The sequence below is a fragment of the Trifolium pratense genome, linkage group LG3 (genome assembly GCF_020283565.1).
Source record: "Trifolium pratense cultivar HEN17-A07 linkage group LG3, ARS_RC_1.1, whole genome shotgun sequence".
NCBI classification, from domain to species: Eukaryota; Viridiplantae; Streptophyta; class Magnoliopsida; order Fabales; family Fabaceae; genus Trifolium; species Trifolium pratense.
Genome location: NC_060061.1, coordinates 12,979,210 through 12,995,040, shown reverse-complemented (window position 1 = coordinate 12,995,040; position 15,831 = coordinate 12,979,210). Strand labels below are relative to the sequence as shown.

Sequence of the window (15,831 nt, the reverse complement as noted above, 5' to 3'; positions counted from 1 at the left end):
ATTGCATCCTTATGAAAATAATTTTAGCCTCTAATTACCTCCGGCCACAATTATAAGCATAAATATTCAATGAATCTGAAAAGTGAAGTTTTGCTTATAATTGTGGCCAGAAGTATTTTCCAAATGTTTGGTCCAAAAGGGTTGTGTCATTTTCCAAATTACCAAAATCATGGTATGCATTGCACATTAGATAAGAAGTATTGATGTCACAGTTACTGTGATAATAAACCAAAGAAGTTATCAAATTGATTCATAATGTTAATGATGTCATAAGCCCATAACATTGTCTAAAAAGATTCACTCCTGCTGAGGCTTGTGACAAAAATAGATTGATCAGCAGGAAATGGCACAACAGCTTTACAAACATAGCAACATGACACCATACAACAAAGGTAACACATACATTGCATTACATTATTTTCACCAACTGCTGCAATCCTTGAAAACATGCACTAATCGTCATCTCCATCTGCAATAAAACATTGCAAATAATTAAAATGCAATGATGAAAATAAATATACAATCCAAAAATGCCAAAGAAAATGACAATCCAAAAAACACCATATCCAAAGCATTCAGCTATAGGAGCAGCTGAAAGTCCAAAAACACTTAGTGCAGAGACACTTGGCTTGCTGACAAGAACTTGCTTCAGAAATTACCATAAAAATACTAAAATGATACAATTCGAATGTCAGGAAAAAAATTCTTGACTTGAAAAGCTCAAAGAGAATAGTTAACAAACAAGACAATATGGCCACTAAAGATATTCACATTATAACAGCTTAAAAAAATTCAACAACACATTAAGAACGAATGCAGATGATAGAATTTCTTGCCAGAGTAATTAGTTCTATGAAGCTTCAGATAAATCACATTAATAAGTGGAACAAATCACCTAAATGTCACTATGAATTAGAAAAAATACAAAGTCATGTCAATGAATTAAAATCATAGTATCTAGGCAATGTTGCATTTGCGTTCCTTTAAGTTGTGTGTTTATACTAGATTGATCATTTAACTTTTTTTGTCCGGCATAGGTTCTTTAAGTTTCAAAACGTTTGCACATTTTTTTGAGTTTCTGTCATAAAAAAGCCTATATGGCTGCGGATGTGTCATCCTCAACCTAATAAACAATTTTTTTCAATAAACAGCCCAGAACAAATAAATAACTTAAAGGATCTATCTGATACAACAAATAACTTAAAAGAACCACAAATGCAGTTTTGTCTGATATCTACCTCAAGTTCAAAACTTTATAGTGCACTAGCTTCACTAGGGTGCTGAGTTCTAATAAATAATCCACCATCAGAAACAAACAAAATCTTTATTGCCACATTATTCAAGCCACTAATTTAAAATATCACACTCTTCTACATATCAAGTTGCCAAATACACAATTCTCTTCAATATGTGGTATGAATGCTCAGTACACTACCTCCTAAGTATTGGGTACACTGTACAGGAGTATACATAGTCAATGCGTGATTTGGGTTCGCATAAAGTTCTAATATTCGAATTGGTAAGCTACCACTTTTTTCATTTTGTTAAAAGTATAAATTACAAGACGTAAAACATAAAATTTCATTAATAGAAACTAACTTAAAATATCAAAAGACAGTATGTGCATAAACATTTTAACATATTTAAAGTAAACATAAAATGAAAAACAAAAGAACTATTAAAGAAAAACTTTAAAACATAACTAATTGTCATTTCTTTTTTGTCTCTTGGTGATACTCTTAATAAAAGCTTCTCTCAACTCGTCCAAACCCCCTCTTCCACTGATGCTGATCCCATTGTCTATTTCGCATCTTCTAGCCTTGTAGAAGATTCTTTTATTTAGCCTTCTAGTCACTGTCTTCTTATTTACTAAGTCTGTTTAAATGCTTATGTAAGTTGAGTCTTTTAATATTTTATATTTACTAAGTCTGTTTAAATGCTTATGTAAGTTGAGTCTTTTAATATTTTAAGTTGAAGTTAATTTTTACTCATGAAATTTTATATTTTACCAGCATGCATACCAATTAGTATATTAGAACGTATATCATTCACATATACCATACCACTTAGTGATGAGAATTGCAGAGCTGGTAACTCTGATCATTCCACAAGTGCCACTGCCATCCCTTACATGTCATAATCTTGCAATCACCATTGTAAAGGCCAGTTGCCTCTTCGTCAACTAAATCTACCTAGTGCCTATTTGGATAAACAGCTTATAGCACAAGCACTTATCATGATAAGCGTTTATGTATAAGCACAGATAAGCTATTTCTATAGCAAAAGATAAAATAAATTTAAACCATTTTTGTCTATGCTATAAGTTGTTTTCATAAGCTAGATTAGAGAACTTGTGAAAATAAGTTTTTAGAGAATTTATGAAAATAAGTTGAAAAAAAAAAACTTATGAAAATTGTCATAAGCCGTTTTTATAAGTTTTCTGAAACAGTCTCGCAAAACTTATGGTAGTAAATAAGCTCAAATAAGTCAATCCAAACAGACTCCTAATTCTTCTTTTCTTTTTTTCATTTTCATTCAATACCTTCAAAATGGCAGCAGTTGATTACACAAACAGATTAAGGCACAACCAACCAAAACAAAACTGATTCCAATTTCCTCAATATCACATTCCCAAATCAAGTTCCTAAATCATCCTAATTACTCAACATTAAGGTAACAATAACTTTAATACATAAAAGACCATAATAATTGAACAAATTGAGAATCTAAATGCAAAATAAAATGATAAAATTTCAAAATAGGGTAAAACAGAAACGAACCAATGTAACGTCTTTCATTAGCGGCTTTAGCTTTTGCAAGCATCTTATCAAGGTCTTGTTCAACTTGAGCTTCCCATTTGAGAAGCTGATTCACGAACACAACGCCCAATCCCATTCCAATTGCATGTTCCCACGGATCTACACAATCGCAATTCGCATCAATCAAACAAAATTAAGAGAAATTGAAAATGAAATTAACAAAAAATTGAGAAGAAAATGAATTACGGCGCATGTAAGGGAGTTTGCGGAGAGCGTTGGAGTACATCTGAGTTCCCAAACCCAATAAAGCTCCGATCGCCGTCGCGCTTAGTACCATTTTTCCTCCTCTTTGTTGATCTCACTCCGGTCTGAACTATTCTGTTCTTCACCTCTCTACAAAACCTATTTTTTGTTTTTCTCTAGTAATAAAAAAGTAGTAATATTTTTTAAAATAAAAAAAATTAAGTACATTTAATTCATCTCTTTAAAAAAATTGACAATTTCTGCTTAAAAAAGAAAATTGACATTTTCTCTGGTTTTTATCGAGAGAAAAATTGGAGGAGATTATTTATTTGGTTTTAGTAAAATGTTAAACGGTGTATCGGACATTAGTTAAGGTTTTTCATATGAAAATTTTATCTTGTAATTTATGCAATCAATGTCTTAAAGATGTATTTTTTTTCCTTTTTTATTATGCTTAATTAGTGTCCGGAAGACTATTTAGCATGACCCTTATTTTTATTAATTAAAGTGACGCACTAATAACTACTTTAAGTTGTCATCTTCTGTAAACTTTGAGGTTAAGTTTGTTAGAAGACAGACGAATTTGGTTGCTCATACTCTTGCTGGGGCGGTCAATGTTTGGGCTAGTTTCCAGATATTTGAGATTATTCCCTTATGTATTGAACATTTATTAGTTAATGATATGAATTAAGTTTGTTTGGTTAAAAAAAAGTTGTTTTTGTAATAAAAAAATAATTATTGATGTCATATTAAAAATTGTTTATAATATTTTGATTAAAACGATAAAGTTACGAACTTATATAGCTCAATTGATTCTGACATCGCAATTTATATATATGCATTTTGAACTCAAACAATCTATTTATTCATATGGTCTACCAAAAAACAATAAAGTTTTAGATAGTGTGGAAAAATATCTTTGACAATTTCTTCCTTTATTATAAGTATGTTATTTATTTTTACTTGTTGATGAATTTGAGAAAATGGTAAATAAGTGTGTTCTTTATTTTTACTTGTTGATGAATTTGAGAAAATGGTAAATTTTGTTCTGGTGGAGTCAACGACAATAGATTTCAATCTAAAGATATTTCATTGGACGAGAGAGTAAGTGTTCATAAGAATAAAGGAGAAATCGAGTTTAAAAGTCTTGGCAATGCTTTTAATTATGTGATGCTTAGTACTAAACAATCTTTGAAATTTTTTACAAATTCTAAGTACCTAGATGGTAAATTATACAAAGTTAAATATTATCCTCATAGCAAATTTTTTACTCGATTATCGGTCATAATTCGGGTTATGTTTGGGGAAGCGTTTGAAACTCAACTAAAGAAAGTCACATACAATGTGTTGGAGTTGGGCACAACATACCTTTTTGGGATCAAAACTAGTTGCAAGATGGTACGACCATTGCTAGGGCGAATTTTTTGGGACCAAAACATGTTGCATTGATTTGTGGATTGGTTGATCGATGATAGTTAAAATTTTTAGCGAGAGTTTTCCGTTCATTTGAGTGACTGGGTCATATAAGACTCGATATATTAGTTTTTATTGTCGCGTGAAGGATATTCGGTTTACAGATAAAAACAAAAAGTTTTCTATTGCTACAAACATATCAAGTCAAATTTTTTTATTGAAATTTTTTATTAAGCCAAATTAAAAGTCGGTGGATTGATAATTTGTTAGTTTTTGTCTTTAAATTATTCTGTTCTTGTAGCTATCATAACATTTTTTTATAATATACAAATGTAATATGTACTTTCATGCACGAATATGCAATAAATATGTTCTATAAGTATTCCATATATATATATATAAATCTTATAGATGTTAAGGATGAAACAAATAAACTAATTTTCATATGACTTGGTCTTAAAACATAGTGCAGGAGAGCATTTTTGGGTTGTGCACAAAGCATTTGCCTTGTTAATAGAACATATTTTTCTGACTTATGTTAATGGAACATTTGATTTTAGAAACTATGGAATAAACATAAATCACACGTGGACAAAATCCTCGTATATTTCTCCTTAGAAAAACACCAATTACATATGATAATGTCATAGGAGAAATCACAATTTCACCATTCTATTAATATTACACAACATGGCTTCTTTCAAATCCATTGAGAACCTAATAAAGTATTGGTTAATTAGGGTTAAAATAGATTATTGAAACTAAAAATGAGTGTTTGAATTTGGAAGAAAATAAAAAAAGATGTTGAGAGGTAAGAACAAGTTTACATACTCTCTCAATTAAAAGGACTTGATCCTCTTCTTTTCAATTCTCTTCTTTTCAATAGAAAATGGTAAATTCCTTTCTTTCAATTTACCAAATTTGAGGACTTAATCCTCTATAGCTATAGACTCTGTCCATTATGTAAAGATTATGTGTTAGTATGTACTTTGACAACATCTATTATTTCAACTTGACATATTGGACATTTTCCACTTTTCCATTGCAACTCTTTGGCACATTTGAGACATGCACACATGTGACCACATCTGTAGGAAATATAGAGAGACATTATGAGTACTATTGTGTTTTACAATTATATTTAACAAAAAATTTAGATGCAAATAAATTAATACCTGTATAAAACTGAGTTTACTTTATTTTCATTGCAAATGCAACAATTTCCTTTCTTTGATTTCTTGTTACTGCTTTTCTTTCCTTTAACTGCAATCATGTTTCATATACAAGTTGAAATGTACATATGGGAGCAATCAAAATCAATTTCACACATATGAAGTTATTGTCTATGAAGCATGAACACAAACACGGACACCGGACACAGACACGTTGACACTGATAATAATTTGAAGAAATGACATAATTCTGTGTAATCATAAGTGTCGGTGTCATGTCGGTGTCCGACACCGAGACACGCCTGACCTGAGGAGTGTCCGCGCTTCATAGGTTATTGTTGAAAGAAGGAAAAGAAAAAGAAAAAGCAAAGGACATAAAGTGAGATAAAAAAATAAAAATCACATACATCATTATCAACATTATAGTTTAGCAGATATAATCACATACCTTTGTGAACTGCTTGATTCTGGGATTGTTGTAATTGCATTTGCATCTGCATGTCTGTACAGTTTTTTAGTGTTTTCCTTAGCTCGGACATCTCTTGATAAAGTAGTTCCATTTGCCCTCGCAAATGGTATATGATTTCCATTTCCTACAAGCAACAAAAGTATAGTGTCACACACACTGTCATTATATATACATGAAGAGATGTTAACATTGTTTAGTTACATCAAGGTTTAAGAGTATAATAAAACTCACAATTGAAGGCTGATTTGCGGGTGAAGATAGCCTACTATCTGGATAGAAAGGTTGAGAATGCAATGGTGAAGATACAAATGCAGCTCTAGCAGAATCATCCCCGCCGTCAGTGTCTCTATAACTCCATGTTGTTGATGATGGTGTATGTATTGATGGTGAACAATCACCAAGTTCATGATCTGAACCACTATGACAATCACCAAGTTCATGATCTGAACCGCTATTGATGCATTCATCTTCCTCTGACACTTCTTTTTCGTTTCTATCTTTTCCATCTTCTTCGGGACTGCCTCTAACGCGCAAGCGATCATAATAAAATGCCATCAATTTTTCCATACTCTCTTCTGGATCTTCCTCGTCGTGTTGATTACTGACTAAGTGTGTTTGTGTTCCCACGTGAGACTTCATCAATTTATCCATCCTTTCTCGAAAATCGCTACAAAGGACAGTTGAAACTGTTTTTCTGCAAAAACATTTTATTTTATGCTCAATTAACTCAGTGAAATTACAATGAAAACTTATTGCATTAGGAAAATGTGAAATATACTAAAACACAATAATTTAAATACCTTTGAAGAAGTTCGCGTCTCTCATCATTGCCTGAACCAAAGTCAAGAACTTCCCTATACCATTCTTGCCTGAGTTCCTCCCAATAGCTTTTAGGCCGAGAAATAGAACTGATCCAGTCATAACTTGCGCTAGTTTCATCATAATTATACTCACTACACTCTTTCTCTTCTAATATCTCGTTGTAGTCGGTTTCAATAGTATCATATAATTGTTGGTCTCTTGCCTCTACTTCATCAACCATTTCATTTGCATTTGAATCAACCTTTGATGAAGATTCCTCAACAGTTTCTTTTGGATCATCATTTTGAGCTTCAAAACCACAACTTAGATGCTCTTCTTCTTTTACACCTGCATTAGTTTGAGACACAGGATTTTGTGTATGTTTCTTACAATGGATGACAGTGACTTCTTTCAGGGATGAAATTCTCCGTTCATCTCTTGTGTCAAATCTTTCCCTGCATTCAATTAAAATATTTAGGCCACATAATTTCAAAGTTCAAACACTAGTGACTAGTGTTAAATTATGAATCTAGCAAGGTTTTTGTTTTGTTTTGTTTTGATGATCTAAATATAACTGCATCATTACTTTCGCGATGTACTAAAGCAACAAGAGGCTAGTGTTATATTTTATAAGAAAATATCCCACCTTAGTTGCATAATTACTGATCCTTGCTGTTGTTTATTCCCTTCATGTCCTGTTGATCCTTGTTGATGTTTATTCCCTCCATGTCTTGTTGATTTCGGGCGAGATGGATCAAAAACTGCTACTCCACGTTGTAATAATCTAAGTCGAAGCAATGACTGCATACACAATTCAATACCAAGAAAATGAATTGCAATGAAAAAATAAAATACAATTCAAATTATTCAACCCCGCAAAAACTACATGCTACGCGAAGATTATCTAAACTTTATAAACTCGATTTATGTGATATCTTTAGTTTTAGTTCACATCTATGAAGCACTGACATAGACACCTGACACGACTTACATAATAAGTTATGAAGTAAATAGAGAAGCAACATTTACCTGAATACGACCTCTTTGTGTGAACTTAGAAACCGCGCCTCGTTCTGCAAGATTGTTGAGCTCTCCATGTCGATCACACTCAAAATGCGTCATCAAATCATTGAATGCTTGGCGCCCCCTAATACGTGGGTGGCTTCTGACCTTGCCAAAACTTTTATGTTCCATTAATTGTTTCGGTGTGGAAACACAATCACGCTCTCTAAATGGAGAACTTGCCGCACCATTACTTAACTCTTGATCATTGTCAACATAGAGTCTCTTTATAATATCAGCAACCTTGCTCTTCTCACTTTCAACAGCATCTGAATTACATTTCACTTTTGGTAAACAATTTTGATCAGTACTAACTTTTGTTTTATCATATTCCCAACATGTAAATGGTTCATCGGAGGAATCCTCTTCTTCTGATACCCTACCATGATCTTCCACAGAACATGCATTAGTGTCATTACAGCTCGAATCCGAATTAGTTCTTCCGGCTAATGGTACATTTTGTTTTGTGCAATTGGATTGGTTGTTGAGCCTTTTTTCCCAAATCCTAACAAGGGAAGAAGCACCAAGGCCCGATGCTTTTTCGCTATCAGACGACCCATCAGAACGAGGAGGCGAAACAGAATCTTCTCTGCCTCTCCTATAATTGAAACTTGATGATCTTGTAGAAAATTTATCAAACACCTTAACTGCATCCTCATTATTCTTTTTTCCAAGATTTGTCACCACTTCTTGAGCCTGTCTTGTCGCCCATCGATCAACGATCTTCGAGTGCCTTGGACTAACCAATGCAGACAATGAAGAATCATCTTGCTCACTAAACACATTATGAAATCTTTTGTTGAACTTTAGAGTTCCAAGGTTGTTATTGTTTTTAGCAACTCTTGAAACCCATGTTGGTTTTTGAGTTTTCTGATTTTGTGATAAATTAAAAGAAGCAATTTCAACTTCTGATGATGCCATTTTAATTTTTCTATTAGTTTAACGTTGTTTCTTTATTCAATTATTGAATAAACATACTCAAAAAAAAAATGATGATAGCTTATGATTATGTGAATTTTTTAACGCATGAATAAGAAAAAGAAGAATAACCCATTTGAAGATAAAGGGTGGTTAGAATGAAGAAAAAAAAAAACATTCCAACAACGTTGAAACTTCCTTGCCTAGAGATTAAAATTTGTTTTTCTTTCAAAACTTTTTAGACCGCACAGAAAAAAACGCAATGAAAACAGATTAAGAAAATGTGGCATAAAATGTGTGGTTAGTTATTTGTTGCTATTACAGAAAAACAAAGGAGTTATTTAAGGCTAATAGATCGTTAACAAATTGTAATTAAGTCATAATTATCGTTTTATTGTCTATAATTAGAGCTCTTTGCATAAACATAACAGGTACTATGAATTGAGACAGAGAAACAATAAGGAAGAGTGGTTTCATTGGTTTGAGTTGTGTCTCCTCATTTTTTATCTATCTATATTTTGGTTGAAATTGGAAAATAACAGTAATGGCTAAAATTGGAGGAATAGTCATTATAAAAAATAATAATAATAATATCACTTTGATGCAAGAACTGACTCCCGAATTAGATTAAACCGGTGATAAAAGCCAAAAATAATAATAATTGGAAGAATAGTTCTTTGGTTTCAGTCGGTGAAATAAATGTATGATGTATGATGAATGTATTAAAGAAGTTTCCAAATATCTCCTTTTTTGTTATATAGTAGAAAAAAGCAGAGACAACTTTCACTGTGCAAGATGTTCTGACGATTAATTAACAAATCACATGGACTGAGGATCAGGATGATATATTGATATTAGTTCTCAATTCTATGTAGCAACTAGGAGATAGTGATCATATAAATTCGAGACAACTGTCACTGTGAAAGATGTCCTGAAGATTAATGGTCACTGAAATATTGACTTCGTAAAGTCACATCTACCTCCTTTTTAAAATCTAATCAAGTGTTGGCCCTTCCGACCCCATGGACGCTTATGATGCTCTTGTAGACTACTGTGATCTCTATTGTTCTTTATATATTCCATTTTGGCCTTTTCAAAAAAAAAAATCTTACGATACACTTTATTCGTTTATGACGTGACAATGTTTATTAGACATATTTTTACCGACTCAGTGTGAGTGAACATCGTCCCCCGTCCTAAATGAATTTTTTTCTCTATTTGTAACAATAGAAAAACATAATAAATGAATAATAAAAATTAAACCAAAAAAGAGATGATAGGCCAAAATTCAAAAAATGTTAAATTTGCGGACAAAAAAAAATTGGTTTTTAAAATGAAAGATCAAAACTTAATATTTTGAAAATAATGGGACAAAAAATATTTGTTTTTAAAATGAAAGATCAAAACTTAATATTTTGAAAATAATGGGACAAAAAATGCGAGTGAGATGAGTAGTTCAACTAGTTGAACTAGTTAAAGGTTAAAAGAAGTTAGAGGTGCATTTAGGCTAATTTTATTTTGTTCTTGTAAAAAATAGATTTTTTTTTGTCAAGTAGCCTATTGGCTAGAAAATTCACCTTAAAAGTGAATAAGTGGAGTGTCCGGGGTTCGAACCCTGACTCCTGCACATATTGTGTGATGTCCCTATCAACTGAGTTAAGCACACGGGGACTATAAATACTTTATTTATAAATAGGCATTTTATTTATATATAAATAGTTTAAAAAAAGTTGATAACAAAAAAAACCTAGTGAGGGGTGATTCCCAATTTCAAGATTGGGATAACTTAGAGTTCAAATAACACTTGCAAATGTATTTACATTTATCTTCTTCAAAATCACCGGCAGAGCTTGAACCCAAAATCTATCAAATTTAAGATTTATCTTTTTATCACTAAACCAAATATTTGGATTTCACAAATAGCTAAATTTTGATAAATGTTATTCCATCGCAACAAATAGAGTTTGAATAAATATATTAAAGTATGAATTCCATTTCTACATACTATATACAAATACGTTGGCTTCCTTCGTTTGTTTTTAAATTGACCTCATTTGACAAAAAGATTATTTGGAAGGACAGCTCCAATAAAGGGATTCATTTATTTTTTATTTTTGGTTTACAATGAGTTTGGGATCGAACACAGAACCTATAACGTACTATTCAAACCCCTTACTACTAGACCAAATATAGTGACTTTAAAGAGATTCATTTAGTTGCATAGAACGTTGTCACTAAAGCAAAGAAAGACGGTGGTCTCAGTGTAAACATTTCTACTAATGCAAATTCAACCATTTAGGTAAGATGATTTGGGATATGCGACAAAAGATCAATAAAGCTTGGGTTGATATCCTTTGGCTCTCCCATTTGGAACTCTTTTTCCAAAGCTAAGTTGGCCTTCTTGATGGATTTACCTACATGTTTTGAGATGAAACTTCTTGATTTTCCCCTTGGTTGTCTGGCGAGTTGTTGTGCAAAACAGTGAATAATGTGGCTATCCAAGATAGTCAACTTCAAATAAGCCTATTTAGTTGGTGTGCTTGCCATGATTATATTATGACTCTTTCTATGCTTCATCATATATAAGCCTCTCTATTAATATAATATTGTCCTAGATGTTTAGCTACCGAAGAAACTATTTTGCATTGCTAGTGTGGCTGTGCTGAAGTTGTTCGAACATGGGAGACTTTTGGCTGTGCTGAAGCAAAATACGTAAGATGAATAAAAGTAATGGTGTAGCATGAACAATAAAGAAAGATGATTAAATGGATAAATTTGGATTTTAACATAAAATTAGGGTTAATATTGTCAATTTAATTGAAATTGTAGAACTCTAACTCCCCTCCAAATCCCACAATTTGGAGAGAATCAAAAATTGAATTTAGGAGGGATTTTGTTCCGCTCCCCTCCACTCTCTTCATACCCCCACCTAAGAATTGAATCAAACACATAAAATTTAAAATATTTTCACTCATCCCCTCTATTGAACCAAACAGACCCTTAAGAGTGCTTCACGAATCACCATAGCGTCTATTTTCCTTTTGTTGTTTTTTTAATTTACCGGTGTACCAAAAAAATATATAAAAATTTTACTAAATATTATTTTGAACTTCTTTTTACTTACAATATTATTATTTTTAAAGTCCATAAACCCTTTTTTTGAAATTCACATTAGACCTTTAACGTGTTAGGTCAATTTTGTCTTTAGCAAAGACTATTTTGAATTGCAAGTAACTCGACAATAACACACAAATAAACGATAAACATTGTTTTGTCGATGATCATCATATGAAAAACAATAAATATACGCATAATATCCACTTTATTTACTTTAAGGTTAAAATAAATAAAAAATAATAATTAGCGTTTCTTTCTCGTTCCTAATTAAGCTAATTGACGACGATGAATAGTTTTTTTGTTATTGTTCGTAGCAAATAGATGAGAATGTGAAAGAAAAATGAACATTCCGGCGCGAAATAAAAGATCACAAGAGAAAATAAGCGATTTGGCGCCAAATAGAAGATCAAAATAGAAATGAGTGTTTTAACGCCGGACTGATCAACTCATCGTTTTTCAATACATATCTTAATGTCTAACCGCCGAACTTGATATATGAACATCTGTATGTCTAACCGCCAAACTTAATAAAGCCACCGATATTTAACCGATTAAAGATCAATTTAATCAATCGATATAAATTCAAGGATAAACCAACCTAGTAAGTGTGAGATTTTCTACCTATCTAGTCGGTTAAATAGGGTTGAGTTTTAGCTTAACAATCATGACAATAACCCGATCATGATCCAAATCCAACACACCAATATCCAAAGCCCAAACGCGTGAGATGCAGTTTTTTATTCTTATTGTTTTCCTATTGCGGCAAATCCTACCTCGTTAAATAGCCACACTCATTGCAGTTGCACACCATGGAAGAAACCCTAATGCAAACACAGCCGCATACTGTTTCATCTACTAAGGTATATCCAATGTTTTCTTTTAGCTTTGTTTATGTCTTTGAACTTTGATTTTCTTACTAATTCTCATCACAATAGCATATAATTTAGATCTGATATCATATTTTTGATGCATGCCATTTGATTTATTGTACCCTTGATTCAATGAATCAAGCTTTCATTTTAATTGTTGATATTGTTCATTAATATCATGTTTTTCTAACTATTTAGCCTTTATTTTTTCAGTGATTTGATTGCTATTACACGGGGTCAATGCAGATACAGCTATGCATTGAGGTTGTAGTAGGTGCATGTCGAAGTAGCGGTTACTTCCGGTTAAGATCTAGCATCTCATAGTTGTGTGTGTGTTTTGGTTAGATCATGGTTGATTACTTTCTTTAGGTTATAGATTATGCATGATTTGTTTATCTGCATGAACTTGACACTAGAAGCTGATTCATTTCACAAAAATATATGTTAAGTTTGCAAACGAAAACATAACAAAGATTTTGGTTGTTTTAATGTTTTGTTTGGATAAGCTTGATTGGCTTTGAATGGTTTTGCTTGTTGAACTGACTTTATGGCAAGGTTGCCCGTTCATCTTCGCACAATTGACTTAAGAATGTTTTTATCTGATAAACTATAGAGTCGTTATGTTCTATTGAAATTTCCTTTCGGGTTAATTTCACTTTCGAGTTATTTTGTAAAGAAATTTCAATGGAAGATAATGACTCTACAGTTTCTTACATAAAAAAATTGATGTTAATTGTGCAATCATGAATGTATAACCTAACTATAAAGTGAAGGGGAAAATCCTTCAAAATCGACGAAGTTTATCCAAATAAAACATTAGTAACAAAAATCTTTGTTATTCTTTTGTTTGTCATTTTCTAGAGTCGAGGAACAAATTCTAGCTCTTAAGTGTTTTTATGCGATAAACTATAGAGTCGTTAATTTCTATTGAAATTTTCTTTCAGGTTAACTCGACTCACGAGTTATTTTGTAAGGAAATTTCAATGGAAAATAACGACTCTACAGTTTATTACATAAGAAACAATTAATGTTAATTGTGCAATCATGAATGTAAAACCCAACTATAAAGTGAAGGGCAAAATCCTTCAAAACGGACCAAGTTTATCCAAATAAAACTAGTAACAAAAATCTTTGTTATTCTTTTGTTTGTCATTTTCTAGAGTCGAGGAACAGATTCCAGCTCTTAAGTGTTTTTATGCAATAAATTATAGAGTCGTTATGTTCTATTGAAATTTCCTTTCAGGTTAACTCGACTCACGAGTTATTTTGTAAGGAAATTTCAATGGAAAATAACGACTCTACCGTTTATTACATAAGAAACAATTAATGTTAATTGTGCAATCATGAATGTATAACCTAACTATAAAATGAAGGGAAAAATCCTTCAAAATCGACCAAGTTTATCCAATAAAACATTAGTAACAAAAATCTTTGTTATTCTTTTGTTTGTCATTTTCTAGAGTCGAGGAACAGATTCTAGCTCTTAGTGTTTTTACTCTATAAACTTTAGAGTCGTTATGTTCTATTGAAATTTCCTTTCAGGGTAACTCGACTCTTGAGTTATGTAAGAAAATTTCAATGGAAGATAACGACTCTACAGTTTGTTACATAAGAAACAATTGATATGTTAATTGTGCAATCATGAATGTATAACTCAACTATAAAGTGAAGGGCAAAATCCTTCAAAATTGACCAAGTTTATCCAATTAAAATATTAGTAACAAAAATTTTTGTTATTCTTTTGTTTGTCATTTTCTAGAGTTGAGTAAACAAATTCTAGCTCTTAAGTGTTTTTATGTGATAAACTATAGAGTCGTTATGTTCTATTGAAATTTCCTTCCGGGGCAACTCTTTCGAGTTATTTTGTAAGAAATTTCAATGGAAGATAACGACTCTACAATTTATTACATACAATCAATTGATGTTAATTGTCCAATCATAGCCCAACTATAAAGTAAAGGGCAAAATCCTTCAAAGCCGACCAAGTTTATCCAAAAATCTTTGTTATTCCTTTGTTTGTCATCTTCTAGAGTCGAGTTCATGTCGAGGAACAAATTCTAGCTCTTAGGCAAGTGCTAGTTAGCATGTTATAACATCAACTTCATCGGATTATTGCATGCCTTGAAGCAAGTATACAACTTCATCCAATTGGAACATTGACATAAAATCTTCTAAGCTCTTGTTGAAGAAGCAGAGGTGAAGGAATTTTGGAACTTCGGGCCTTCTGTTAATTTCTTTTCTATTATTATTGAAAATAGTATTGTATTTACCCTTTGTAATTTTGTTAAGGAGAATGTTAACATGTGCATATATGGCACATGTTAAGGTAATAAAAATAGAAATTATGCTTTAGAATTTGTGCATTTTAACTTTTCAAGCATTAAATGTATTGTATCATTAAATGCTAAATTTCTATATTAAGATACTTATCATGTGCCATATATGCACATGTTAACAAGACCCTTTTGTTAACTTTTAATGATTTTGACATCAAATCAATTCTTGGGCAATCAAGTAATGTATCTTTTTTATTCTCTATGTGTTTTGGCTGTGGTAGCTTGTCAGTAAACTTATATACAAAGGAACCGTTCTATTGTACCATATATAAAATTTAATTTGTAATTTGGATATCCAATAACCGATCCAAATTAAACCACACAAAATTGGATCGGATTGGATCGGATTTTTTTAATTAGTCATCCAAAACCAAATCGAACCGCGAGTAATTTTAACTTTGGATCGGATGAATTTTTGTCACAAAACCGATACAAACCGAACCGCGAGTACCCCTAATGCTAAAAAATCAATTGTAAAAATCAACTGTAAAAAAGTTTATCTTATTTAAATTGTACATTTAATTGTTGTATTTTAATCAAAGAAGTTGGGGTTTTAATTCTTGTAGTAGTGCACTACTCCACTCATGTTCTTGAGCATATTCCAAACTCACTTTTGGGAAACTGTATTATGATTTCCAAAGAAACTGTCTTCTGCGCTACTATAAATTATGA

General features: G+C 31.7%; 2 protein-coding genes and 1 long non-coding RNA gene across 3 annotated transcripts; 1 reads left to right on the top strand and 2 right to left on the bottom strand.

Moving 5' to 3' along the window:
* Positions 1-200: 200 nt before the first annotated feature.
* On the bottom strand, positions 201-3,181 carry LOC123918465. The gene is made up of 3 exons (XM_045970527.1): positions 3,006-3,181; positions 2,781-2,918; positions 201-469 (listed from the first exon to the last, which is right to left on the bottom strand). The coding sequence occupies exons 1-3, from the start codon at positions 3,094-3,096 to the stop codon at positions 453-455; spliced, it is 246 nt and encodes an 81-aa protein (XP_045826483.1). The 5' UTR covers positions 3,097-3,181; the 3' UTR covers positions 201-452.
* Positions 3,182-4,838: 1,657 nt separating this feature from the next.
* LOC123916563 lies at positions 4,839-9,140 on the bottom strand. Its single transcript, XM_045968043.1, has 7 exons — positions 7,887-9,140; positions 7,504-7,658; positions 6,857-7,312; positions 6,288-6,750; positions 6,036-6,180; positions 5,591-5,678; positions 4,839-5,503 (listed from the first exon to the last, which is right to left on the bottom strand). Exons 1-7 carry the CDS (start codon positions 8,838-8,840, stop codon positions 5,386-5,388), a joined length of 2,379 nt encoding a protein of 792 aa, XP_045823999.1. The 5' UTR covers positions 8,841-9,140; the 3' UTR covers positions 4,839-5,385.
* A 3,500-nt stretch (positions 9,141-12,640) lies between these two features.
* On the top strand, positions 12,641-13,962 carry LOC123916158. Its single transcript, XR_006812067.1, has 2 exons — positions 12,641-12,814; positions 13,037-13,962. It is a non-coding gene; the product is annotated as an uncharacterized LOC123916158 (long non-coding RNA).
* Positions 13,963-15,831: the final 1,869 nt, after the last annotated feature.